The following is a 26,698-nucleotide window of genomic DNA, read 5'->3' as shown; positions in this document are numbered from 1 at the left end:
TTTTCACCGCCGGTGGCCGCTGTAAACAGTAAAAAGTTACTCCGTTTAGAAAAAGATAACGGAGACGGTGACTTGGGGAGAACGTAAATTTGCAGAAAGTCCTTCCATTTTCCTTGGTTTGACTAGCTCAGCAAAACGAGATGGTTCGATGTATTAAGTTTTTATTATGTGCATGTTCGAAGAAAGATAACTATAAAGTCTATTGTTTGGTGTGCGGGTTAAAAGTCAATAGTCCTACGATAAAAAGTTAATTTAGGGATAAAACTTTGGTGTGTTGTTTGGTTGCTAAGTTTGGATAATTTATCATACCGTTTATACATGATGATGGGATAAGTTATCCTAGGATAGATAATTTCATGAGGATAATTTAGGAATAATTTGTTCCCAACCAAACGATTCCTAAGAGATTATTTTCATAGCTCAAATTAGTGATTTTTTAGTGACATGATAATAATTTTATAGTTACATTAAGATTTTCTTCATTTAGTTGTCATAAGTTTGTAATATAAGTTCAAACATGAAAAATTATTACTCTCTTCGTTTCAATTTGTTTATTTTACTTTTCTTTTTAATTATTTTTAAAAAAAAATGTTCTTTTTCTTTTTTGTATAACTCTTTGATTCAATTTTTTTTACGCGATATATTTAGATCATGAAATTAAAAAATATATTTTACATATTTTTAATTTAAAATTACAAGTTTTAAAAATCTTGTTTATTTTTTAAAATTTTATGTTAAGTCAAAATAAAATAAACAAATTAAAATATAAAAATAATTAATTAGTCATCTCTTATTTATTTTTACTTATTATTCACAATTATCACTGTACGTTCTTTAAGAGAATAAATTGAAGAGGATATTCTATTGTGTAATATTCTTGATATTAACATTTTAAAAGAATTGGTAATTGATTTAGGAAATTGATAGTTCATATACAAAGTAAAACAGAAAAAAAGTATTTTAGTGGACAAAAAAGAATTTTTATTTTTGAATTAATACATTATAATAACATGATAATAAGACGACAGGTAAATATTTACTAGCACCATGAAATAAATATCTTACCATCCTTGAGGTAGAGCTGTCAAAATGGGTTTGGCCCGCTAGGCCGGCCCAATCAAACTCTTGAATTAAGTTGGGTTGGGCCTAATTTTTTTGGCTCATTTAAGAACGAGACTTTTTAGCCCAATCTCATTTGGTCCGCCCTCCTCGTAGGCCCAACCCGCAAGCCTCAGAGGCCAGCCCGTGGACTATGAATATTTAAAAATATTTTTTATATATATTTTTAGTAGTGTCTTATTTGTAAAGTTTTTATCAATAAATATTTTTAAAAATAAAAAATCAAGTCTTTTAAAGTAGCTAGTTTTTGTGGGAGGAATGGTGGAATGATCAATATTTTTTCGCTAAATCTTACGTTGATTATTATGTATTTTTGTATGTATTCACCGAAGTGTGTGATTCATAAATGTATTTTTGTAAGTATTCACCGAAGTGTGTGATTTATAAATGAAAATTTGTATGTATTGATGTCGTGTTCATAAACGTCAACGTTCGATACTCTTGGATACTCTTTCTAAGAGAGTAATATTGTTCATTTTTTGGTTGAAGGGCCAACCCGTCCCAACCCGTGGCCCGCTTAGGGCTAGATTAGGCTGCTATTTTATAGGCCATTTAATTAAAATGATCAACCCGTCCCAACCCATTTAACTCTCTAGCCCGTTAGAATTGGGTTGAGTTGGGTTGGGCCAGCCCATTTTGACAGCTCTACTTGAGGGAAAGAGATTGTGTTGAAAATAAATATCTTACCATCCTTGAGAGGAAGCATTTTTAGCCCAAAGTGATATCCCAACTAATTACATAATGCCAATGATAATAAAACAAGAGAAGTAAATATATTTACACTCACATTTAAAGGTGATGTTGTGATTGTAACTTGTAAGTATCTTTTCATTTATAATAGAGAAATAATTTTTATCTAAAATGACATCATTAGGTTTTAAAGTATTGCATATAATAAACGGAAAATACAATACCAATGATGATAAGATAAGTGAAGTAAATGTATTTAATTTCACCTTAAAGACTATGTCGTAATGGTAAGTATTTTTTTATTTATATTCCATCTAGATTAATATTTAAAATGTAGTTTGTTTTAAAATAGTTATAGAAGATAGGACAAAAATATAGAAAACATATTCCTTCTAGATTAATATTTTAAAATGTACTTTTTATCACATATTAATATAAAAAGAAGTAACTTGTATTATTATTTTACATATTTTTAAAATATTCAAATTTAAGTTTTAAATTAATTTAATTTAGATCTATAAATCTGTCGATGCACTTCTTGAGTGCATGTGCCATAAAGCAAACGAAAGTTCAATACTAATATATTCTAATGTAGAATCATATTTTTGATAAAATAAAAAACGTGTTACAAATAATGTGCAAGATCCGGATCTAGAAATAATACTCACAAGAAGATGTTGGAATTCAATAAATATTGGATATTATTAATGAAAAATATTATGCTCGGAGCGCCACTTCTAAAAATTTATGTGAATTTAGATTTAGTCTGACCTCAATGTAAATCTCAAACTTAGGATAGGAAACAAAAATAATAATATTGTTATAACTATTTTATGTCTATTTTAAAAAAGATTCGTCATTATAACGAAGGAGATGGGTCCGATTCCAACTTGTATTTATTAATTACGTGAAAGAGGACATAAATCTTGGCCTCAATTAAATCGTGTAAATTGGTGCAAACTAAAATAAATGATCTCTTGGAGTATATTGTTAATCAATTGGATGAATATTTTTGAAATTTCAAACAAGAGGGAGGTTTAGGACTTTTGTTCAAAGCAAAACTAATTTGACTCACATGTGGTTGTCAATTTATACAAGTAATTTGTATTAATTTAATGACTACATGTCTACACATCAACTCATAAAAATATATATGTAATAATTCCATTATATTCTATAGTCTAATATATGCAATATCAACTTTGAGTTTTCTGGTACCCATGACCCAACTAACATAATTTATTTTTGTACCTAGTAATTAACTAGTTCCAACTTTCAACTATCAAAGACAATGCAATAGATTTTTACCCAAATTAGATATACTATGACTATTCCAAGGTTGTTGGTAGACAATGTAATGTACTATTGCATTCATTTCATTTCCAATTACCTACCCCTTCGTTTCAAAATATTTGTTATGTTTTACTTTTCAAAAGTTAATTTGACTATATTTTAAAATTATTTTTTTTATATATATTTCAAAACTATACGGAAAGTATTATAAATTATGATCCTTCTCGTATTAATATAATATTAATAAAAAATGCATCTTAAAATATTGCTTTTAATTCATGTAATTTAACTGTTGAGAAACGAAATATGATAAGTACTTTATGACGATCACGAATAGAGTATCTTGTCATAGTATAACATTAACTATTTGGTATCTAAAATTACTGATTCAACTAGCTCATATTCACGTTATATATAATTCATTTTATATATACATATTTTTTTCTGAAGCTAATATGTACACGTGTGCCTCATGTTTTCACGTGGGTCTACTTCTATCTAGGACATTCATAATGTCAATGATACACAAAGGGTGGACAAAAGGGCATGAAAAAAATGTTTTTAGCAACACATACATGTCAATGCTCTATAAATTTCTAGTTTGAAATTAAGTATACCTGACATTTATTTCCATACGTCTTTGTAAACTTGTCTTATCCTTTTAGTTCAATCTTTAATGATGTAATATTAATTTTTAGGTAATCATCTGATGATGGAAATTCTCAAAAGAGTTCTGATCTAAATAAGTTACATATTTAATCAATCGATTGAAAATAATTACATTCGCTAGTTAAGACATATAAAAATATATATTGAGTATATTATTTTTTGTGACTGAGGTAGGTTTTGAGACTTTGACGGAGATTTCTAGCGTTTATATTTCCGCCCACAATTCTGGTTAAAGGCATCAAATTTTGGTAAATGTTTGACATGGATCAAAAATGCTAAATTTTGACAAACTTAAAGGACCAAAACTGCTAACATAATACTTAAAAGAGGCTAATTAAGATTACAAACAAGATACACAAAATTATTCTAAAATCCTAACTAAATTCGGAAAAAACACGCTAATTCCTATACAAACTCAGAAACAAAATATTGCTATAAAAAGCCCAATAACTAAAATTAATCTATAGGTTTAATTTTTTGCAGATTTTTCTGATAATCAGAACAGATTGTGTTTAATTTGCAGTAACAAATCGAATAATGGCAGCTCTTGATTCATTCATGGCAGATTTGGAGGAATTAGACGAATTGTCCGATAATACACATTATGTTCATGGAAAGGCGTTCAATTACGATCTAGATAATGTTTCGATGCTGCAAAAGTCACGTAACTACATTGATATAATGCAGAAAGTTGAAGATGCCATAATTTCAGCGAATAAAGGTGATGTTATTGTTGAAGAAGATGATCACAAATATAAGTTGATAGAAGATTGTAACGCATTATCTGTTGAAATTGAGGATGAAATTGCTATAATCCACAATTTTATACGTGATAAGTATCGATTGAAGTTTCCTGAGTTAGATTCACTTGTTAATCATCCAATTGATTATGCTAGGGTTGTTAAAAAAATTGGGAACGAAACGGATCTGACTCTTGTTGATTTGCAGGAATTGTTACCTTCAGCTATTATCATGGTGGTTTCTGTTACGGCGTCAGCTACTAGTGGCAAGCCGTTGCCGGAGGATGTTTTACAGAGGACATTGGAAGCATGTGATAGAACCCTAGCTCTTGATTCTTCGAAGAAGAAGGTTGTTGATTTTGTTGAGAGTCGAATGAATGATATTGCTCCTAATATGTCTGGTGTTGTTGGGAGTGCAGTTGCTGCGAAACTTATGTGTTCTGCTGGTGGTTTATCGTTGTTGGCGAATATGCCTGCTGATAATGTGAGGAATCTGGGTGGTAAAAGGAAGAATTTAGCAGGGTTTTCCACAGCTAGTGCTTCGCGATTTTGTTATATTGAGGAAACAGATATATTTCAGAGTACACCTCCTTCGTTAAGGGTGAAAGTTTGTAGAATGCTGGCGAATAAAGCTATTCTAGCAGCACGTATGGACTTGAACAAAGCAGGAATATTCAATTTTAAGGAAGAGATTTGTAAAACGATAGAGAAATTGCAAGAGCTACCTCCTGCAAGGCTGCCAAAGCCTCTTCCAGTTCCTGATTTTAGGTCTAAGAAGCAGAGAGGTGGTATTCGGCATAGTAAGAGGAAAGATAGATATCAGGTTACAGACGCGCAGAAGCTGAGGAATAGGGTGAAGTTCGGGGTACCTGAAGAAAGCTCGTTAGGGGATGGATTAGGGGTGGGCTATGGCATGCTTGGTCAGGCTGGAAGTGGCAAGTTGCGTGTATCAGCTCGTCAGAACAAGAAAATAGCAAAGATTTCCAAGGTGAAGAGTTATGGAAGCAATGGTGCAGCAGCCATATCAGGCCTGATGAGTTCGAGTTTTGCCTTCACACCAGTACAAGGGATTGAGCTATCGAATCCTCAGGCATATTCAGACGGAACTCAAAGCACCTATTTTTCTGAGACAGGAACATTTTCGAAGATTAAGAGACAAAAGTCCTTTTTTGGTGTTTGAGATTGCAAGTTCAATCATGTTTCATTTGGTAGACAATGTTATTGACATTTAGCTTATAATTAAAACTAGCAATGAGTTACTTTATAGCTTTATGTTTACTGTGAAATTACTGTTTTAACATCTAATACTACTGTTTTTCCAGTTTTATCTTCTCACGTTCAATCCGACTAAACGCTATTTGATTCCTGACTTTGATTGTTTGGCCAATTCAGAGATGTTCTGTTAGATGTTGCTCTCTAGAGTAAAAAAGTAGATTGACGAGTTTATCCTAGAGAGCAATGTTCCTTTGATTATGTGAGTATAGTATCGAACCTGCAATCTTCAAGTTCATTATTAGCCTGATGAGGTGATCAATTTTCTTATACCGCATTTCCTCCTTTGATGTTATGTTGATGTGGATTCAAACCACTTGACATATTTGACATCTTTCAGGAAAGGGTCTTACATACAGAGACACTGGCTGATCTCGCCAATAGAAGCAAAGAAAGGTCTCTTTTACCTACGAGCATGTAAATGGTGATGATAGGGGTCCTAGTGGACATTTCTCTTCTTTTAATTGATGTTATATCAATTGTTACAGGTGCAAGTAAACATAAGGTAAAATGAGAAAGAAGACGATATTTGCTTTTGTGGATAGAAAATTACCACACACCACAATTATAAAAAAGTTATCTAAAAAACAGCCTCTACTAAGCTTTCTAAAAGGTGATGTTCATCTTTGCGTCAAGTTTTTAATAAATGTACGAAATTAATTTATTTTAATTAATTAAATTAACAATGAAAATAATTTGAATTTTATAAAATGACAAATATATTATCTAGACAACGTATAAATAGAAACGGGAAGGAATAATACTACAGTCACGTCTCCTCCCTCCGAATCTCTATCGCATGTGATTCCTACGTGCCACCGACTCCTCCGTTCACTAATTCATATATCCATTTGTCCGTCTGAAGAGAGAGATCACACTCTCACCACCAGGACGCCGCCGTCTTTTTCCGGTGCCGGTGAACTTTCCCGTTCTGTTAAAGGTGTGTTAGATCTGGTGAGAGATGGAGTCGATACTGGCTAGAGCGTTGGAGTATACATTGAACTGCTGGTTAAAATCATTTACCCGAGATCAGTTCAAATTGAAGGGACATACGGCGCAACTTTTCAATTTAGGTTGAATTTTTCTTCTAATTGATACTCATTCCCTTCCAATTTCGAGATTTAACATGTTTCAATTGTCAATTATAACTTGTAGTTACTAAGTAGGCGTTTCGACATGTCATATATAAAATCATGACATTAAATTTCAAATTTTCTAAAAAACATGGTTTGGAAATTTTAAATATAAAAATTGATGCACAAGTTTATATTTTGTAAAAAAAATACTAATCATTTATTTATTTATTATGTAACTATTATTTCCACCAACATATATAAAATTTGTTATTATTCAAATTAATTCTTAATTTTCTATTTATATTCACCAAATTCATTATTTTGCAACAAATGGTCCTAAGTAACAATGTTGGTTCGTCTTATCAATCATATGATCGAGATATGCAAATTCAATGTGAAAGACTGTAGGTATTTTATGCGAGGATTATATTAAAAACTATGTTCAACTTTTTTTTTTAATTGAATTAAAGTTTGATAAATAAATATTGTATTTTATTAGAATAACTTAGTGATAGTATATTTGCTTTATTTTGTATTATTGTAGAGAGAAAATATGTAAGATAACCAAATAAAACTTCAATTTATGATTTCAAATCATGCTATCCATGTGTAAAATTCGAGTTGGACAGAGAGAGTATGTTATTTGAAGGTTGTTGGTTAATTATAGAGCTGAAAAATTGGTGATTGATTTGTTTGGTAGATATAAATGGGGATGCTATACATACGTGCACGGGATTACCACGGAGATTGAATGTTACAACGGCAAAAGTTGGAAAATTGAAGATCATTGTTAGTGGTTTTTCGCTTTATTGATGTTTGAATTGCTAGATTCATAATTTACGGAATGAAAAATCAGAAATTTGATCTCTATTATGTTCTAATTGCCTTTTTTTTTTGTTTTTTGTTTTTTGTTTTTCAACTCAAGGTTCCGTCAGTAATCAATGTGCAAACAGAGCCAATAGTTGTGCAAATTGATAGGCTCGATTTAGTTCTGGAAGAAAGAGATGATATTGATAAACCTAAGAGTCCCAGCAGGTATTATAGAGGCTCAACATTGTTTGAAGTTTTTAGAATGAAAGTTTAAGCATATATTTGACGATAAAATTTATGGCCAAACACTAGCTTGAGCTTGATTTGATTATTGTTGTTCTCACTTGGTATTGTACTGCTTTCCATCAGTCCGGTGTCATCTGGTAGCTCCTCGAAGGGAAGTGGATATGGATTTGCTGACAAGGTGAGCAACATAATAGTATCAGCTCACTTGGTTTTTGATGTTATGTAAGAGTGTTTGAGTTAATAGATACTATTTAACTGATTTCTCTATGTACTACATTCATCACTACTCTTCTTATTTCATTTGTTTTTGTGTTTAAATGAAATAGATTAGGTTTGGGTGACCTTTCAAGATGAGTGATCTTGTGTGTTGGTCTTTTATTGTTAGATTGCAGATGGCATGACCTTACAAGTCCATACGGTTAATCTTCTATTTGAAACTCACGGAGGTGCTCAACGCGTAGGAGAAGCAAGCGCTAGCTGGTAAGTGTTCAATACCTTCATTCCTAATTCTTTATAGTATATCCTATTTTTCCTGTTTCTTTTGCTTACGGGAACCAGTTCTGCACTCTCCACCTGTAGATGCTTACAAGTCTGTCAAATACATCAGACAAGTAGTTTTTGAACATCATTGATTGGTCGGTTGGGTCATCTAAACCTGAGAAATGGCGATATAACAATTTACCATTACTATTTGAATAATTTCCTTTTTACACCAATATATCACTTCACTCTATTTGACAACATTCAAACATTGAGTGCAAAATGGTAAGTCTAAAGGCTCCAAACTTATAAATCACATTCTATTGTTTATGCTCAGATTCCCTTGCATCTTTTGGCAGGCTCTTAGCAAAAACTTGTGAGCATTTTATTTACCTGTTAGGTTTGGTTTCAGACAGTCACGTGATTTGGTTTTCTCGCTCTCTTGTTTGATTATTTCACCAGGGCACCTATGGCATCAATCACTATACGCAATCTTCTTCTATATACTACAAATGAGAAATGGGAGGTAAGTTGCATTTATTTTAGATGAGATGACTTGTGTAGTTGTTGCTTAAGAATGACTCAAACAATATGCTAATGTACTAGGTTGTAAATCTAAAGGAAGCTAGGAATTACTCTAGAGGCAAGGAGAACATATATGTGTTCAAAGTAATTACATTTCCTTTTCTACTATTTAGAAAATTTCCCAATTTATTCTTCTCATGTTTGCATCATTGTGTGGTGTTGCATCATCTACTTTTCTTTTAATAACAGAAACTTAAGTGGGAACATCTATCTATTGACCTGTCACCTCATCCCGATATGTTTGTGGATGCAAAATTTGGAAGCTCTCAAGGGTGGAGTAACAAGAGAGATGAAGATGGATAAAGACGAGTATTTTTTGGTGGGGAGAGATTCATTGAAGGATTATCTGGAGAGGCTGATGTAATTGAAATTGGGCTCACAATTTTCTTTCTATGATCATAGGTTATGATTTGAGGCATACAGACGATTGATATTAATGGATTTCTTGGATTCACATTGTTATCAGATTACGATTCAGAGGACTGATCACCTAAATGGTCCACTAGAGTTTAACGCTAAATTGCACATCACAGAAGGTGCTCGTCCAGGCATGTAGAAAAAATCATGCATTTTGTGGATCTTGTCATGTTTTGTTCTTTACAATCTGCTTATTACTATTTTGATTCTGCAGGATTACGAGCGCTTCTTCACTTCATGACAGGATTTTACCTCTATAAACAGAGGAGATGTTAAGCCAAATCAGCAAGTATGACTGACTCCATTGTCATTATTAACTTAATACTATACGAAAAATATTATAAGTTGTTCTTCTTCTCATAGCAAATTGATGAAAAATGGATCTTAAATGTTGGTATAAGTTCACTAGTTTAACTATTGAAAAGCGAAATATGATAAGTATTTTGTGACGGATAAAATATATTGTCATAATATATATTAACTAAATTTTGGTATCTAAAATCAATGGCTCGACTAGCTCATAATCACATTGTGTGTTAAACTCATTTTTGTATTTACATATTTTTTTTATGAAGTTAACAGGTGCATATGCATCCATGCTCGCACATGGGTCTACCTATGCTTCTAGGACATTATAATGTCAATGATATACAAAAGGGCATGAAAAAATGTTTTTAGCAACATATACTGTTATGGAAGCAGTGGTGCAGCAGCCACATCAGGCCTGATGAGTTCGAGTTTTGCCTTCACACACCAGTACAAGGGATTGAGCTATCAAATCCTCAGGCATATTGGGGAGGAACTCAAAGCACCTATTTCTCTGAGACATGAACATTTTCGATGATTAAGAGACAAAAGTCCCTTTTTGGTGTTTGAGATTGCAAGTTCAATCATGATTCATTTGGTAGACAATGTTATTGACATTAGCTTATAATTAAAACTAGCAATGATTTACGTTATAGCTTTGTGTTTACTGTGAAATACTGTTTTAACATCTAATAGTACTAGTTTTCCAGTTTTATCTTTTCACATTCAATCCGATCATAATGATATTTGATTCCTGACTTCAGTTGTGTGGCCAATTTCGAGATGTTCTGTTAGCTCTCTAGCTTCAAAAAGAAGCAGATTGATGAGTTTATCCCTGGGAGCAATGTTCCTTTGATTATGTGAGGATAGTTTCGCAACTGATTATGAGCTTGATGAGGTGACCAATTTTTCTATTTCCCATTCCTTTCTTTGATGTTATGTGCATGTGCGTTCAAACCACTTGAACTATTTGACCTCTTTTAGGAAAGGACCTTATACACAACTGATCCCGCCAATAGAAGGAAAGAAAGGTCTCTTTAGCGTACGAGCATATAAAAGGTAATTTGGTGCTGTGATGGTAGGGGTCCTAGTGGACATTTCTTTTGTTTTTATTTATGTTAGATAGATCAATTGTTACTGGTGCCAAGTAAACATAAGGTAAAAGGAGAAGAAGAAGATATTTGCTTTTGTATTTATTGTAGATAGAAATACCACACACCACGATTATAAAAATATCTAAAAAAAACATATCATATATGCACAGTTCAAATGAATTGAAGTTTATACCCCACTTGCCAACAATTGTCATTAAAACAAGAAGTATAGACTATTGACTATAGCTTTGTATAGTTTCGCAGCTAGTAAAAGGGCAAAGTTCTCCTGTGTTTTGTACCGAACTTAACACAACCGACATAGATAATCGAACTGAGATTCCACAGTCAAATTCCACCTAGTCCAATTTTAAGTGTACAAATGTCTACAAAATCTGGTGGCAAAAATCAGTGTACATATCTACAAAATAAAGTTGCAAAAATCTACTGCAGGCAAGTATATTGCAGTAAACGCATGGAATGATAACTTCTAAAACCAGAATAAATAAAGTATTACAATTTACAGCCAATCAGCTTATATTAACATGTAAATAAATTCATAAAGAAAGAAAATGATTATCAAAATGAAAAAAGGAGTAAAAGGCAAACAATTACAGATTAGAATCAGGAAGCTTGATTAGTGGAATGGTAAAGTGGTAACAGCTAAGGCGTAGCAAAATCAATTTTATAATTCTTATCATACGCTCTCCCCTACCTTTTTATTATTAAATTAGTATTATTATTATTTTTACTTTTAATATTACTCATGAAATAATGTTTTCATCATTACTTATTTATTCTTCCATTTGTTTCAAACATGCTCTCTCAAAAAGGTTCTTCAATCAATTATATATCATAAACGATCTTTGTTTTAAGATAGAGTAAGCTCTACGTATATTTTATTCTTTCCAGACTTATTTATGAAATTACAAGGCTATATATATATATATATTATAAACCGACTTATAGAATCATATCAAGTACTTTTGGTTCTCTTTTTGAAGACTTATAGAAAGTTGTAAACGTAAATTTATTCATATACAATAATTGACAAATCACATAAACAATGTAAATTGCTTTAGGTAAGAAACTCAACTGAAAGACATTGACAAGGGTATGATCCTGTCAGTTATAAATGATTGAATTTTTTTTTTTTACGAATATATGATAGATGTTAAACTTTTTTCATTTTTTTCTTGTGTTTACTTCTTCATATTTCGAACTTTTTAGTGAAAATTATGAATTCATCACTCCTATTGCATTATGGGATACTACCTGACTGGGTATCTTATTAGGGATCGTTTGTAGAATGTATTAGAAAAAAATAATGCATACATTAAGGGGTCGTTTGGTAGAGTGTATTAGGAATATAATGCATGCATTAGATGTGTGTATTAGCAATACTTTGTTTGGTACACTTTTTCATGCCATGTATAACTAATGCTTTAAGTTGTGTATTACTAATACCAAGGAATTCTAGGTATTAGTAATACATAGCATTTTAACACTTGCATTAGATTAAATAATTACAAAACTACCCTTAAAGTCTTTGTTGTCATAAGTTTTTGTTTTTATGTTGATTTTTTTTAAGTGTCTTTTAATTTATTGGTGTCTTAATAGGCTTTATGGCCTCTTAAGTATCTTAAAAAAATAAAATCTAATTTCAATATAGTTTAATTAAAAATTTTACTATTGTGACGATAAATTTTAAGCAGTCCACTGCTTCACCCCAAGTTATTAACTCAAAAAAACAAAACTTATTCTTTTTTTACATTCGTTATGCTTTTCTTAATTAGTAGTACATAAATTCATCCTTAAAATATGATTAAAAAAAATGAAGGTAGAATTTTTTTGTTGTAAAAGAATCTGATCTTAGTTGATTTATCTTAATAGCCAAGTAATAATTAGATGTGAACTAGTAAATTACTATCTTCTTCTTGAGTTGATTGCATTACTTCCCTATATTTTATTAGTATTTGATGACAACCTAAATGCTTTGTTTTCAATGTAGACAAAAAAAAAAAAAAATTGCCAATTTTTTACAAAAGTATTTTGACTCAATAGTATAACTATTTAATATTATTTTTGAAAAAGAAAAGAAAAAGAAGAATGAAGAGTTAATGATGTTTTAGCAAAGAAATATTTTTTTGATGTTTTTGCAAAGGAAGTGTACAAATAAATAAAGTGTAAAGGGCATTTTTGTAAACATATATTTTTTAATAGAAATTATGCAAGATTTGTTATTTTTAATACATCAAATCAAACAATGTGTAAGAAATAATGCTTGCATAACTAATGTAATGCACCCTATTTTGCATTATTATTTGATGCATTTTTTAAGCCTATATATTAGTCATACACTATATTGTGTATTGATACGTGTATTACCGTAATATAAAGAATTTCAACACATGCATTAGATTGATTAATGACATAACTAAGCTAAAAAATGGAGGATATTTTTGTAATTTATTGAAATTATGCAACACTTATTAATTCTAATGCATTAAACCAAATTGTGTATAAGAAATAATATCAATATAACCAATACGAGTATTATTTAATGCAAGCATATTAAATACAACATGAAGAAAATCCTGTTGAGAGCGTCACCCTCGAATGAGCCCTGCAGGGTGCGATTCAAATTTAATCGGAGCGCTCCGGACCCGATGGGAAAACCAAAAAAAAAAAATACAACATGAAGAAACAAAACATATGTGATGATCAATACTGACATTTCCGTCCACCGTAGCATCCATTGTCCTCTTCCTGACAAAAACACCACTCATTTTTCCCAGATCCAATACATTCATACATCCGCCCACAATCATCTTCAAATCTTCATCATTCCCCAGAAAATAAATTCATCATCAATCAATTCACTATAATTGTAGAAAATTACTTCAACACCATCACCGAAAGTTAATAATACTGCTCCAGGCCCCACCGAATCTCTATCGCACGTGATTCCTACGTGCTACCGACTCCTCCGTTTTCACCAATCCATATATCCATTTCTTCGTCTGAAGAAAGAGATCACATTCACACTACCCGGCCGCCGCAGTCGTTTTCCGGTGCCGGTGAAGTTATCCGTTGTGTTAGATCTGGTGAGAGATGGAGTCGATACTGGCTAGAGCATTGGAGTATACATTGAAGTATTGGTTAAAGTCATTTACCCGAGATCAGTTCAAATTGCAGGGACGTACGGCGCAACTTTCTAATTTAGGTCGGTTTTTTCTTCTTGTTGCTTTTCGAATTTCGAGATTCAACAAAGTATTTATTGAATCGTCAATTATAACTTGTAGTTTCTAAATATGTAAAATTCTCTGGAAATTCGAGCTGGCCGCATTAATTAGGACAGAGAGAGTATGTTATTTGAAGCTTGTTACTTAATTATACATCTGAAAAATTGTTGATTGATTTGTCGTAGATATAAATGGAGATGCTTTACATGCGAGCACGGGATTACCACCGGCATTGAATGTTACAACAGCGAAAGTTGGGAAATTGGAGATCATTGTTAGTGGTTTTCTCTCTTTATTGATGTTTGGATTGCTAGATTCATTATTTTATGAATGAAAATACAAAAAAAAAAATGATCTTTATTAGCTCAGTTGGTTTGTTGGCAATCTGAACTTTCATCTTTTTGGTGAGGGTTTGATTTTCCGCTTTGTAATCCCTCTGCCCCCATTTTTTAAAAAACATTGAAGTCTAATTGTCTATTGTTATAACTGTCCTTTTTTTGTTTAACTTTGGTTTTTCAACTCAAGCTTCCGTCAGTAAGCAATGTGCAAACAGAGCCAATAGTTGTGCAAATTGATAGACTTGATTTAGTTCTGGAAGAAAGAGATGATCTTGATACACCTAAGAGCTCTAGCAGGTATTATAGAGGCTCAATGTGATTGATTACCTTTTTGGATAATAGCTCACGCGTTTGGCCATAGATTTTGAAGTTAAAACTTGAAAATTTGATTTTTTGAAGTTGTGTTTGGACATGCATTTTATTTGGAAAATATTTGAAGCTTTTTGAATGGAAGTTCAAATTTCTGCAAAACAGAGATTTGAAGATGAAATTTTCAAAAGTTGATCCAAAATCTATGGCCAAATACTAGCTTGAGCTTGGTTTGATTATTGTTGTCTCACTTGGTATCGTACTGCTTTCCATCAGTCCGGTGTCATCTGGTAGCTCCTCGAAGGGAAGTGGATATGGATTTGCTGACAAGGTTAGCAACATAATAGTATCAGCTCACTTGGTTTTGATGTTATGTAAGAGTGTTTGAGTTAATTCCTTGCGGGGCAATGGGAATTGTGTGTACATAATTTGTTTAGATTTGATGATTTCATACACAATTTTGAATGTGATAATATAAAGTTGATTATGAACTAGCAAGTTGCAATTATGATATCCATCATCACACGGGTATTTCAAAAGAAGGATGAAATACTTAAAAATGCTTAGCTAGCCCCCAAGGCCTAGCTCAAGTGGCAAAAGGTGGAGGATTTGTGGCTTAGGTCGCAGGTTCAAGCCCCACACCATGCAAAGTGAAGCCCGGTATTTAAGTGGAGAAGGGTAGAGGGGCGGGCCCATTATCCACCGAGTTTAGAAGGCTGTGATTGGTCCAAAGGGCGGGTCACAGACGGATTTCTGGGTTATCAAAAAAATAAAAAAAAATAAAAAATACTTAAAAATGCTTAAAATTTTAAGATTGCTGATGTAAAGCATAATTCAATGGATTCAGTAGACCCTTAGTATTGTTTAATCAGCTTAAACTTTTTAAAGGTCTGCAGATGGTCATATCTTTCCAAATAAGTGGGTAATTAAAGCATCAAGTTATTGATTTAAGCTCTTGGTCATGGTGTTGTAATTATTATTTTGCTTCTTCATATTATCCATCACCAAACTGAAAAGGGAAGGCGGTACATAGGGCTCTTCTACTGTTGAAATCATATGATATCCAACATCAACATGCATCAATTTGGTAATTGCAATATGCCTCTTTTCTTTTAAGAAATCAATGTAACTGTGTTTCTTTGTTTTCCATTTTTTCTTTGGCAGAAAACTCTAAGCAGAACTGAGTTGTAATAGATATTTTGTTACATGAAAGTAACTCTACTTTGGTCAAGTGCCCTGACTATTCTATGCTAACTGATTTCTCTGTGTACTACATTCTTCACTACTCTTCTTATTTTGCTTTGTCTTTGTGTTTAAATTCTCAAGTTCTGGAAAGATCATATACTTGTAAAGAGATTAGGTTTGGGTGACCTTTCAGGATGAGTGATCATGTATATTGGTCTTTTATTGTCAGATTGCAGATGGCATGACATTACAAGTCCATACAGTTAATCTTCTACTTGAAACTCATGGAGGTGCTCGACGCCGAGGAGGAGCAAGCTGGTAAGTGTTCAATACCTTCATTCCTGATTCTTTATATCCTATTTTTCCTGTTTCTTTTGCTTACGAGAACCAATTCTGCACTCTCCACCTGTTTCAAAATTGGACTGGATATCCTTACCCGTCAATGCTTTCTGATTCTCTATTCTATTATCAGATCCTCAAGCAAGAAACAAGTACATAATTGATTAGAACAAGATGGACCATGGTGATGGTAGTGGGACTAATGTTGAACAGTTCCGTCTAAACTCTAGCCCATCACATTTCACTTGCGCTTTAAACCCAATTTGAAACCATTCTTCCTTAACTGCAGAATTTAGACTTTAAGAACATAACTAGAAATTTAGTACACTCAGTGAGCCTGGTTATATTTCTGCAGATTCTTTTAATGAATGACTGAGAACTATTGAGCTGCTGACATTCAAAGTAAAATTAAAGATTTCAGGCAGAACAAAATTTTACAAATAGTAATAGGAGCAATAGGCGAAGAAGCTTAATGAAGAGACCACTTCTGATGCTAGGAGTGAAGGCATGTTAATAATATGGATTTGGATTTAGGCCCGGACACCATGGTCATAAAATTTTAAAAAAAATATGGATTTGGATTTAGAGTGGCTTCACAGAAAAGAAAAACATATGGGTTTGAAGTCACTTTGAACTTGGAAAAGAACAAGGTAGTGACTCCTAGGGTTGAGATTTTATAGAATTATAGCTTGATATAACAACAAAAAATGTTCCAGAAGCCGATAGCAGTAAAACTCAAAGCAAAGCATAAATAAATCACTGGACATGGTTTAGATATTGGCATATTGCTCCATATAAAACAAAAAGTTGTTCTTTTTTCTATTTATGTCCAGATCAAAATCGCGTATTATCCTAGTTTGATCTTTTTGATACTCAATTCTATGTCCAAAAGAAAAGAGAAGAAAGAAAAGCATGTAGATGCTTAGAAGACTGTCAAATATGTCAGATAAGTAGTTCTTGAACATCATAGATTGGTTGGTTGGGTCATCTAAACCTGAGAAATGGCAATGTAACAATTCACAATTTACCATTATTATTTGCATATTGCCTTTCTACACCAATATATCACTGCACTCTATTTTGAGAGCATTTAGACATTGAGTGCAAAATGGTACGTTGAAAGGCTTCAAACTTATAAATCACATTCTATTGTTTATGCTCAGATTCCCTTGCATCTTTTGGCAGGCTCTTAGCAATAACTTGTGAGCATTTTTATTTACCTGTTAGGTTTGGTTTCAAACAGTCATGTGATTTTAGTTTTCTATGTTAGATAATGTTCTCTCTTTCTTGTTTGATTATTTCACCAGGGCATCACCTATGGCATCAATCACTATACACAATCTTCTTCTCTATACTACAAATGAGAACTGGGAGGTAAGTTGCATTTATTTTAGATGAGATGACTTGTGTAGTTGTTGCTTAAGAATGACTCAAACAATATGCTATTGCAGGCTGTAAATCTAAAGGAAGCTAGGGATTTCTCTAGTGGCAAGGAGTTCATATATGTGTTCAAAGTAATTACATTTCTTTTTCTACTATTTAGAAAATTTTCCCAATTTATTTACATGAATGATATTTTATTCTTCTTGAGGTAATATCTACAAGATTGTTCTGAGTACCTTATTCTTTTATGCAGTGTCCTAAATCCTTAATTACTCATGTTTGCATCGTTGTGTCGTGTTGCATCATCTACTTTTCTTTTAATAACAGAAACTTGAGTGGGAACATCTATCTATTGACCTGTTACCTCATCCCGATATGTTCGCGGATGCAAATTTTGGAAGCTCTCAAGGGGGGAATAACAAGAGAGATGAAGATGGAGCAAAGCGAGTATTTTTTGGCGGGGAGAGATTCATTGAAGGAATATCTGGAGAAGCTCATGTAATTCAAATTGGGCACTCAATTTTCTTTCTATGAATTTTGGATATGAACATAGGTTATGATTTGAGGCATACAGACCATTGATATTAATGGATTTCTTGCCTTCACATTGCTATCAGATAACGATTCAGAGGACTGAACTAAATAGTCCACTAGGACTTGAAGTTCAATTACACATCACAGAAACTGTTTGTCCAGCTCTTAGTGAACCAGGCATGTAGAAAAAATTGTGCATTTTGTGGATCTTTTCGTGTCTTGTTCTTTACAATTTGCTTATTACTATTTTGATTCTGCAGGATTACGAGCGCTTCTTCGCTTCATGACAGGATTGTATGTCTGTATAAACAGAGGAGATGTCAAGCCTAACCAGCAAGTATGAATGACTCCATTGTCATTGACTTATTAAAATGGAGCCTAAATGTTGATATAATCTTATTGTACTTCACCTTTCTGATTTTTACAATGGATTGTTAACTGTGACAGCATACAGAAGCAGCTGGGCGGTCTTTGGTCTCCGTTGTTGTGGATCACATTTTTCTACGTTTGAAGGACACAGGTTAGGTTGGCCACCCCTAATAAATGTATTATTTTCCCTTTGTAGGGGACAGGCGGTGAGAGGATTCATAACTACCAAAAGCTAACTATATATCTATCTGAATTAAACCTATTAAACCAAAAAAAAAAGAAGATGAAATTTAACACTTGGGAGTTTTTTTTTTTTCCAAAGGTTATAGTATATTCATCTCTGTGCTGGTAGCACGTTAACAAAAAGGATCAATAAGTTCAAACTGTCCTTCTCTACTTACAAGGACACTAAAAAGTGTAGTATTGGTTCTGTTTCAATCTCAGGAGACAAAATATATTCCAGCTTAATCTTTTGTAAAGAATTGTATTTCTAAACAACTTTGTTATATTTACTTCTTTTTATCTTTAATGCTTGCTTTTGTTCAACTTCAAGTAAACTTTAGTCTTCATGAAACCTTAAAACAAAAAGTACTCCCCCTCTAATGGCTTAAGCTTTTAGATTTGGTAACTCGACTGAGCAGGCAAAAGTCTTGACTTCGAGCGTCATATCACCCTGTGCTTGGCTCAAGAAATGAATCAAGCCCACATGTAAGGATGCTACTGCAAAATAAATGTGTCCTCACTCTAATAGTTATTTGTATACATTTTACACAAAAGATAAGGAAGCAACGAGAAAGAGATTCTAGTACATTTTACATCCCTTGCACTCTTTTGTAAGACATTCCATTTCTTTCATTTGTGTTGGAGAAAAATGCACAAAAAGTGTTTTTTTATTGCCTTTCTTCTCTTAAAATCCAAACTTGTGAGTTCCTTTGTGATAGTCCTAGGTAACACTTGTGCTATGTTGAACATTGAGAATGTAGATTTGAAAAAGATGTTGACAAACCTACGATGCATGTGAAGATGACCGTTTTCCCCTTTGAACTCCTCACACAAGGAGACAAAATTACCATCATCTGCCTCCTAGTTACCCTTCAGATAGTTTCAAATTAAGGTGATTTTACATCATTGATTTGTGTATAAATTCTTCAATATCCTCCACTCCCAGTCCTCAGTGGCCTTCTACAGAAACAATATCCCAAGTGATTCTGTAACTATCTGTTCCTAAATAGTTTCCCATCATTGCCTAACTATAATTATGCCGCTCCAAACACTAATGGGAAGTGTGAACCTGTACCATTTGACTGTGCTCAAAGCCCCAGACAAATATCTGGAATTTTCTACTTTTTGCCTTTGACAGCACTGAACTTCATTTTATGGAAGATCAGATTGTTGCATCTCATGGAGGAGTCCACTTTAAGATTTGTTGGGTCACTTTTCTGGTTTCCTTTTTTTTTTTTTTTTGCTTGAAGACAGCTGAAGCAAACAATGCTTCGATGTAGTTCAATGCATGAACTGTCTGCTACTCATTGAGCAATCTATAACATCCAAAGTGATCTGGATATATTATGTTTTTATTGAGAATCTATGAGTGGATGTTTTGCTTGCCTTCTCTGCAAAGTCTTTGATTTAAATGGAGGATACTGTAATCCATACTGTAAGGTTTCTTACATCACATTAGTTTCTTTCAAAAGTTTCACTAATAGTGTCGGTTTGCTTTGCAGAATTTCAGCTTGAACTTTTGATGCAGTCTTTATTCTTTTCTCGGGTACAATTTCTTATTAATCCAAAAAGGCTTCTATTTTATCTTCTTATGTTGATTCATGAACTGAGGTGCACCGCATTATATGCTGGTGGAACCAGCGGTTATTTTGTTTGTTTTTCATTAGGGCCTTTATATTGGATTTTCCCTTCTGCAGGGAAGTATTGCAGGTGGAGAAAGTGCCAAATGCTTGACTCGTCTTATGATAGGAGGAGCCTTTTTAAGGCAAGTTTCTGTGATTATGTTATCATTAGCACAAAGTCGCATACTACATAAACTGCAAAGAATGCATTGACTGCAAATTGAGATTATTTGAGCAAAAATATTTTTATTGTTTATCACTAGTTGCAACCAAATAACCATGTTTGCTTAGAATTTTCTGCATTCTATATATCTGGCTCTGGTAACTCTGTTATGTAAGCTTAACTTCAGTTTATGAGTCTCAGAGATATCATCACAAAATCTTTACCTTCACAGTCATGCAAGAGATGAACTAATTCTGTTGTCACTGTAACTATAGCTTGAATTATGCAAGTTTTCAAATATGAACCGTTTTAACCTGTGAAACAGTGAATGACTGTCTCAGAGCTCAGTTCACTAAACTATTTCATTATTATGTTTTGTATCTCATAGAGGGCTGACTCAATCTGCAGTAGTTTCTGCAGCGTACTGCTCATTTCAATTGTTCTCTGACAAACTGCTTGTGAGTATATGTTCTTGTACTTGGAGCATTTGTGTCATCAAATACTTTTGGGTTTGAACCTCATTAAAAGGAGTAAATGGAGTTTCCCTTTGTTCTACTTCTAAACTATATCTATTTGCTGGAGTTCATGCAGTTAGCTTTAACAATTCTTACTTTGCCCTTCTGGCAAGAGGAATATGGAGCCAAAGATCTCAAAAACAACTTATGTCGGCAAAAGTAAACTCTAATTTAGTCTCATAGGGTTCGTTACTTGATAACAATCTGATTAAGTTGATACAAAGTCCTCCCTGAAAAACTCTTTTGCTGAATTTGAGAGTTGAGTTTCTGTTGCACGTTCTAAGTGCACGAAATGATTTAAATGCAGGGATACATTTTCACGCCCTCCGTGCACCTTGGTGCAGCCATCTGAGTTGACAGATTCTGATGATGTTTTGAACATTCCAGACTTTGGTACTAACATCAATTTTGAGGGGCATTTGTTCTGTCGATAGATTGCTTAATCTAGAATTTATGGTTGAAATTGAATGTATTTCTCATTTTTCTTAATTCAGGTAAAGATTTTTGTCCTCCCATTTATCCTCTAGGGGACCAACAGGGGAACTTCAGAGCTGGGGTCCCCCTGATCTCTCTTCATTCTCTTCAGCTCAAGCCTTCTCCATCTCCACCAATTTTTGCTTCTACCACAGTTATCAATTGCCAGCCCCTTATGGTATTCATGTACTACTAGATACAACCTCATATTGTCTTTTTCTTTTGGCTATCTGATGATGAACTATGCTGCTCTTCTTGTTTGTTTGCCAGATTCATCTTCAGGAAGAATCATGTTTGAGGATATGTTCCTTTTTAGCTGATGGGATTGTAGTTAATCCTGGCGGTGTAGTTCTATCAGATTTCTCGATAAACTCCCTCACATTCAATCTCAAGGGGTTAGATATCATTGTCCCGTTAGACACGGGAACAGGAAATCATACTGTTCCAGGTGGAGATGATGTTTGTCATAGTTTGTTTGGTGGGGCAAGCCTTCATATAGAAGATTTCATCCTTTCTGAGTCACCTACTCTTAAGCTGGGGCTACTAAACCTCGATAAGGATCCGGCATGCTTCAGTCTGTGGGAAGATCAACCAATTGATGGTAGCCAGAAGAAATGGACTGCTGGTGCTTCAGTCATTAGTCTCTCTCTACAAACATGTAACGATTCAACTGGACTCCAAAATTCTCTTGCATTACCTTCAAATTCATGGAGATGTGTTGAGCTGAAAGGTGCTTGCCTTGAAGTAGCAATGGCTACTGCAGATGGAGGCCCTTTAACAAATGTCCCACCTCCGGGAGGAATTGTTAGAGTGGGAGTTGCCTGTCAGCAGTATTTGTCCAACACTTCAGTTGAACAATTATTTTTTGTCCTAGATTTTTACACATATTTTGGGAGAGTAAGCGAAAAGATAGCGGTTGCTGGGAGGTTCAATTCGCAGGAGGAAGTAAGTCATAAATCTTTAGGTCGATCATTAAGCAAAAAGGTTCCCGGTGATGCTGCTGTATGTTTATCAGTAAATGATCTGCACCTAAGATTTTTGGAATCTTCTGCCGCTGACATTTCAGGAATGCCGTTGGTTCAATTTATAGGCAAAGGGCTGTCCATCAAAGTTACTCATAGAACCTTGGGGGGTGCTATAGCCATTTCGTCGAGTTTCCTTTGGGAAGGTGTTGAAGTTGATTGTGCAGACACTCTGAGTAGCTTGCCACGTGAGGACAGCTTGGCGTGGACTTCAAACCAAAATGGCCAATTTGTGGAGAATGGACGTCAACTTAGATCTGTCTTTTGGGTGCAAAACAGGAAGATCTATCAATCAAATGGCAATTTTGTTTCAGTTCCCTTCTTGGACATAAAAATGGTACAGGTGATCCCTTATAAAACACAGGACATGGAGTGTCACAGTCTAAATGTTTCAGCTTGTATTGCTGGCGTCCGCCTTGGGGGAGGAATGAATTACACAGAAGCGTTACTTCATAAGTTTGGAATTCTTGGGCCAGATGGTGGTCCTGGGGAAGGGCTTACTAAAGGATTGAAGCATCTGTCTGCTGGGCCTTTGTCTAAACTTTTGAAAGCAACACCTCTTACCCTTGATGAACATCAAGATGGTTAGACTCTTCAATTTATGATGATGCTATATACTTCTGCCATCCTTTTTTGGTTGTGCACTTTTTCTTTGGCACTTTCGCTAAGAGAATAGTTGAATATATGGGCCGTTTAATAGTTGTGAGTAAATATAGTGGAGCCACAGTATGCCTTTTTCGCTGAAAAGAATAATTAGACAATAAAATGATGTAAAAAAGAGGATAGATGGTCTGCAAAGCTGTCTTATTTTGAACGTGTTAAAACTTACCCTTTAAGGAAAATGGGCTGCATTTTGTAACAACTTAAAAGGGAAATTAGGCACAGGCATTTCGAGATGGAGAGAGTATTCATTTTCTTTGCCATCTATGATTTCAGGGATTAACTTTGCTTGTGATCTTGATCAATGGTCTTCTCATTTCTTTCTGGTTTTCCTTCTTTTTAGATGGAAAGGACACTGGTAGATTACAGTTGGAAACACCTGATGACGTGGACATATCCATAGAATTCAAAGATTGGTTGTTTGCTCTGGAAGGTGCACAAGAAGAAGCAGAAAGGTGGTGGTTCTGTGATCATGAAGATTCTGTCAGAGAAGAGCGGTGTTGGCACACAACTTTCCAGAACATTTGTGTCAAAGCAAGCAGTTCTAAGCATGTAACAAATGACAGCGGAAAATCTCCTGGCAAAAAAAGATACCCCCTCGAGTTGATTACTGTAAGCACTTTATTCTTACTGTGCAATATATTTGCCTTGGTGGAAACGATAAACTTGACTCATGTTAGAAAATACTTTATATCTTGCATATGGGTTTTTTTCCGACTGTAGCTTTAAAACAATGTCTAGACAAGAAACATGGCAATGATTGTTTTGTAGTTTTTCCACCTATCTTTATAGCTTAAAACAGATAACTATGCACTAACATGTTCAGTATTCATATAGTCGATCCCAACTTGATTGGGATTGAGGCGTAGTAGTTATTGTCATTTTTGGTCACTTGTAACCGTTTTTCTCTTCATGAAGATTTTTAAGACAAGTAACCTAACTAGGAGCTGCTGCAGGTTGGTATGGAAGGTCTGCAGATCTTAAAACCACGTTCTCCACATAGTATCAGGCAAGATGGTCCAGAAGGGCCTCTTAAAGAGACTGCTGAGAGATTTGGTGGTATGAACATCGAAGTAGACATAGTGAATTGCGAAGACGATATTGATGATGGATTGGGGAAGTGGATTGTCGAAAATTTGAAATTTTCTGTCAAACAGCCGGTACAAAGATTTTGCAAGTTTGTCCTTTGATTTCTATCTCCCTGCTTTGTGTAATAAAGAAGTTTGTGTATTTGGCAGATTGAGGCAGTAGTGACTAAGGCTGAGCTCAAGTATCTTGCTTTCTTGTGCAAGTCTGAGGTTGACTCCATGGGTCGGATCGCCGCTGGAATTCTGCGGGTACTTAAGTTAGAAAGCAAAATTGGTGCAGGAGCAATCAGTCAACTAAGTAACTTAGGTAATTTTGGCATCTTATTTGGAACTTCATTTTCACAATATATTTCTTCATTTTGTAGTCTCGAGATTCTATACATAAACAAGCTTACTGAATCAGTAGCACTTCTAATTACTAAAATAGAAGTTTCTGCCCTAAGGTAGCTGAGCTCGGCTCCAAAATATTCCCTTCAACAAAGAGCAAAGCCATATTTGTAGGATATCACACATTGAACATTTAGTATATGGTGCCATCTCTTGGCTTTTTCCACTCTTGACCATTATATTGTGCTAATGCATTGTTTGCTGGTTGATGATTTAGTGATTTGGACTCATTAATACTTGCAGGAAGTGAAAGCTTTGATAGAATATTTACTCCTGAAAAACTCAGCAGAGGTAATAGCAGCAGTAGTATGGGACTAAGTCCATCGTCAAATGTCACTGGTGGAAGCCGAAACCTATATCTTGAGTCAACAGTAGCTTCTCTTGAGGACATGATCAAGGAATCACAGACCAAATGTTCTGCTTTAAGTGTTGAACTAGCTAATTCGACATCTTCTCTCGATGACGTTAAAGAGCTGAGTCAGAAACTGGAGAACATGCAGAAATTATTGATGCAATTGCGGACTCAAGTTTAATTTGTTTGTCCTCCTCCGGAAGTCATTTTTGGTAGTATGTTATGTTGCTATAGTTAAAGAATCATACAGGCTTTCCATTCTTTTTGTACATATGTACTACCCAAAATATGTTGAGCATGTAGCACAGCGAGAAAATGTAGTAGAAGAAGAAACCTCAGTTGCATAGCAAATTTTGTATCGATGTATGGTCGAATTTCATCACCCAATTACGTTAGGGTTTCTTGATATTGTATTGTATATGCCATCATTTTGGAAGATCATTATGTTGGCCAAATTGAACAACATTGATTTTTAGCACAACCTCTGCGTTCCTTGATCCTTGTATGGAGTATTTTGCTGTTCTGCTTTCAGTATATGGAAAATCATTATGTTGGCTAAATTGAGCATCATTTTTGGCACAACCACTGCCTTTATGAGATACAATTAGTTACATTTAGAGGGTGTTTGGCTATGGTTATAAACTAGTCAAACTGGTTTATAAGGCACTTTTTTTAACTAATGTACATATTTGGTAAACATCAAAGTATTAATAAGCTAAGTACGTACAAGCCAAAATCATCAATAGTTTTTCTAATTCTCAAAATAACTTTTGCAAAAGAAAATTCCCAAATACAGAGTGATTGTTTTTCCTCCTTTCTTTTACAAGGTATTTTAGTCAATCGAAATACTACGAAGAATAAGATAAAAGGGGAGTCATAATAATAATACTCATAAAGAAAACTAGACAAGTTTGACATCCTATTAACCTTCCCATCTTCCCTGATCATCAACCTCCATATGTCCAGCACTAATAGTACAAGTTTAATTCACTGGCACATCGAGATGGTCTCACGAGAAAGAGGTCAGAGATAAAGTTAAGCAGAATTTACAGGTGTGCTTGCATGTTTAGATATACTTTGGATCCTTCATAATAGTACATTCAAACTCAAGAAGTTGTTGCTACCACATCCCAGCGCCATATAGTTCCATCTTCACAGCAGCTAAGTATGGTGCTGAAGAATAAAGACAATCGGTTAATGCAAAGATTGCAAAAACATACACAAGAAGCAGTTAAAAAAGTGATTTTGGATCTTAACCTTCCATCAAAAGACATGGCAGTCTGTCTAATTGGTTGTTTAGATTGAACATGAGATAGCCTGCAAAAGTTAAGCACAAACACTTTATAAATCCAAAACATTAATGAGGAGGATCAGAAACTAGGGAGGGGGGATGGATAGAGATTAACTTTGCAATCAAAGTTGGCGGGCTTGTTTGTACTTCCCAGACAAAGATCTTGCCTTCTCTATTTCCTGTTAGACATAAGGTCAATGGGTGAATTCCAGTACAAGCTTGAGTCGAAACATACTATGAGTAACCTAACATGCATGCAACGAATGGACCTAAAACCTTTCCGTTTATATTTTACTTGGGATATTATTAGATAATCTCGACAGCCTCTGGGTTACAAATGACTTCATGCCACACTCAGCAACACCAGATTTTTTTTTGGGGGTGGGGGGGGGGGTCCACAAGCAGA

General features: G+C 34.1%; 3 protein-coding genes across 8 annotated transcripts in view; 2 read left to right on the top strand and 1 right to left on the bottom strand.

The window, feature by feature from the left end:
* The first annotated feature begins 4,201 nt into the window (after positions 1-4,201).
* On the top strand, positions 4,202-18,169 carry LOC102602549 (U4/U6 small nuclear ribonucleoprotein Prp31-like). 5 transcript variants are annotated; one of them, XM_015314691.1, is made up of 12 exons: positions 5,692-5,907; positions 6,712-6,856; positions 7,560-7,648; positions 7,785-7,894; positions 8,039-8,093; positions 8,301-8,395; positions 8,858-8,921; positions 9,002-9,064; positions 9,170-9,340; positions 9,447-9,516; positions 9,612-9,686; positions 9,973-10,356. In XM_015314691.1, exons 2-9 carry the CDS (start codon positions 6,745-6,747, stop codon positions 9,281-9,283), a joined length of 702 nt encoding a protein of 233 aa, XP_015170177.1. In that variant the 5' UTR covers positions 5,692-5,907; positions 6,712-6,744; the 3' UTR covers positions 9,284-9,340; positions 9,447-9,516; positions 9,612-9,686; positions 9,973-10,356. The 5 variants fall into 5 exon arrangements, with proteins under 5 accessions (XP_015170175.1, XP_015170177.1, XP_015170176.1 ...); XM_015314690.1 differs by having other exon boundaries at positions 9,170-9,516; XM_015314692.1 differs by lacking the exons at positions 9,447-9,516; positions 9,612-9,686; positions 9,973-10,356 and adding an exon at positions 18,147-18,169 and having other exon boundaries at positions 9,170-9,382.
* On the top strand, positions 13,505-25,532 carry LOC102602889 (uncharacterized). Of its 2 annotated transcripts, XM_006360033.2 has the most exons (20): positions 13,505-14,020; positions 14,225-14,313; positions 14,565-14,674; positions 14,963-15,017; positions 16,101-16,189; positions 17,518-17,584; positions 17,662-17,724; positions 17,921-18,091; positions 18,211-18,304; positions 18,388-18,464; positions 18,575-18,647; positions 20,221-20,264; positions 20,416-20,483; positions 21,326-21,411; positions 21,513-21,670; positions 21,763-23,098; positions 23,518-23,786; positions 24,131-24,334; positions 24,413-24,569; positions 24,893-25,532. In XM_006360033.2, the coding sequence occupies exons 1-20, from the start codon at positions 13,909-13,911 to the stop codon at positions 25,180-25,182; spliced, it is 3,612 nt and encodes a 1,203-aa protein (XP_006360095.1). In that variant the 5' UTR covers positions 13,505-13,908; the 3' UTR covers positions 25,183-25,532. The 2 variants fall into 2 exon arrangements, with proteins under 2 accessions (XP_006360095.1, XP_015170174.1); XM_015314688.1 differs by lacking the exons at positions 13,505-14,020; positions 14,225-14,313; positions 14,565-14,674; positions 14,963-15,017 and adding an exon at positions 17,374-17,412 and having other exon boundaries at positions 16,107-16,189.
* Positions 25,533-26,107: 575 nt separating this feature from the next.
* LOC102577673 (fertilization-independent endosperm protein) overlaps positions 26,108-26,698 on the bottom strand; it is a 5,434-nt gene continuing 4,843 nt past the window's right edge. The window contains 3 exon segments of the mRNA NM_001287872.1: positions 26,108-26,174; positions 26,259-26,318; positions 26,408-26,471. Coding sequence (NP_001274801.1) covers positions 26,108-26,174; positions 26,259-26,318; positions 26,408-26,471 — 191 coding nt within the window.

This window comes from Solanum tuberosum, unplaced genomic scaffold (genome assembly GCF_000226075.1).
Source record: "Solanum tuberosum cultivar DM 1-3 516 R44 unplaced genomic scaffold, SolTub_3.0 scf00302, whole genome shotgun sequence".
In the NCBI taxonomy this organism is placed as follows: Eukaryota; Viridiplantae; Streptophyta; class Magnoliopsida; order Solanales; family Solanaceae; genus Solanum; species Solanum tuberosum.
This window is presented reverse-complemented; position numbering and strand designations above follow the sequence as displayed.

Excerpts from the sequence above, each read along its gene's own strand:
- LOC102602549 (XM_015314689.1), top strand. The coding sequence starts at position 4,744 with ATGGTGGTTTCTGTTACGGCGTCAGCTACTAGTGGCAAGCCGTTGCCG.
- LOC102602889 (XM_006360033.2), top strand. The coding sequence starts at position 13,909 with ATGGAGTCGATACTGGCTAGAGCATTGGAGTATACATTGAAGTATTGG. Across the intron at positions 17,725-17,920 it reads AGTTCATATATGTGTTCAAA|AAACTTGAGTGGGAACATCT; the intron begins GTAATTACATTT and ends TTTTAATAACAG. Across the intron at positions 24,570-24,892 it reads CAGTCAACTAAGTAACTTAG|GAAGTGAAAGCTTTGATAGA; the intron begins GTAATTTTGGCA and ends TAATACTTGCAG.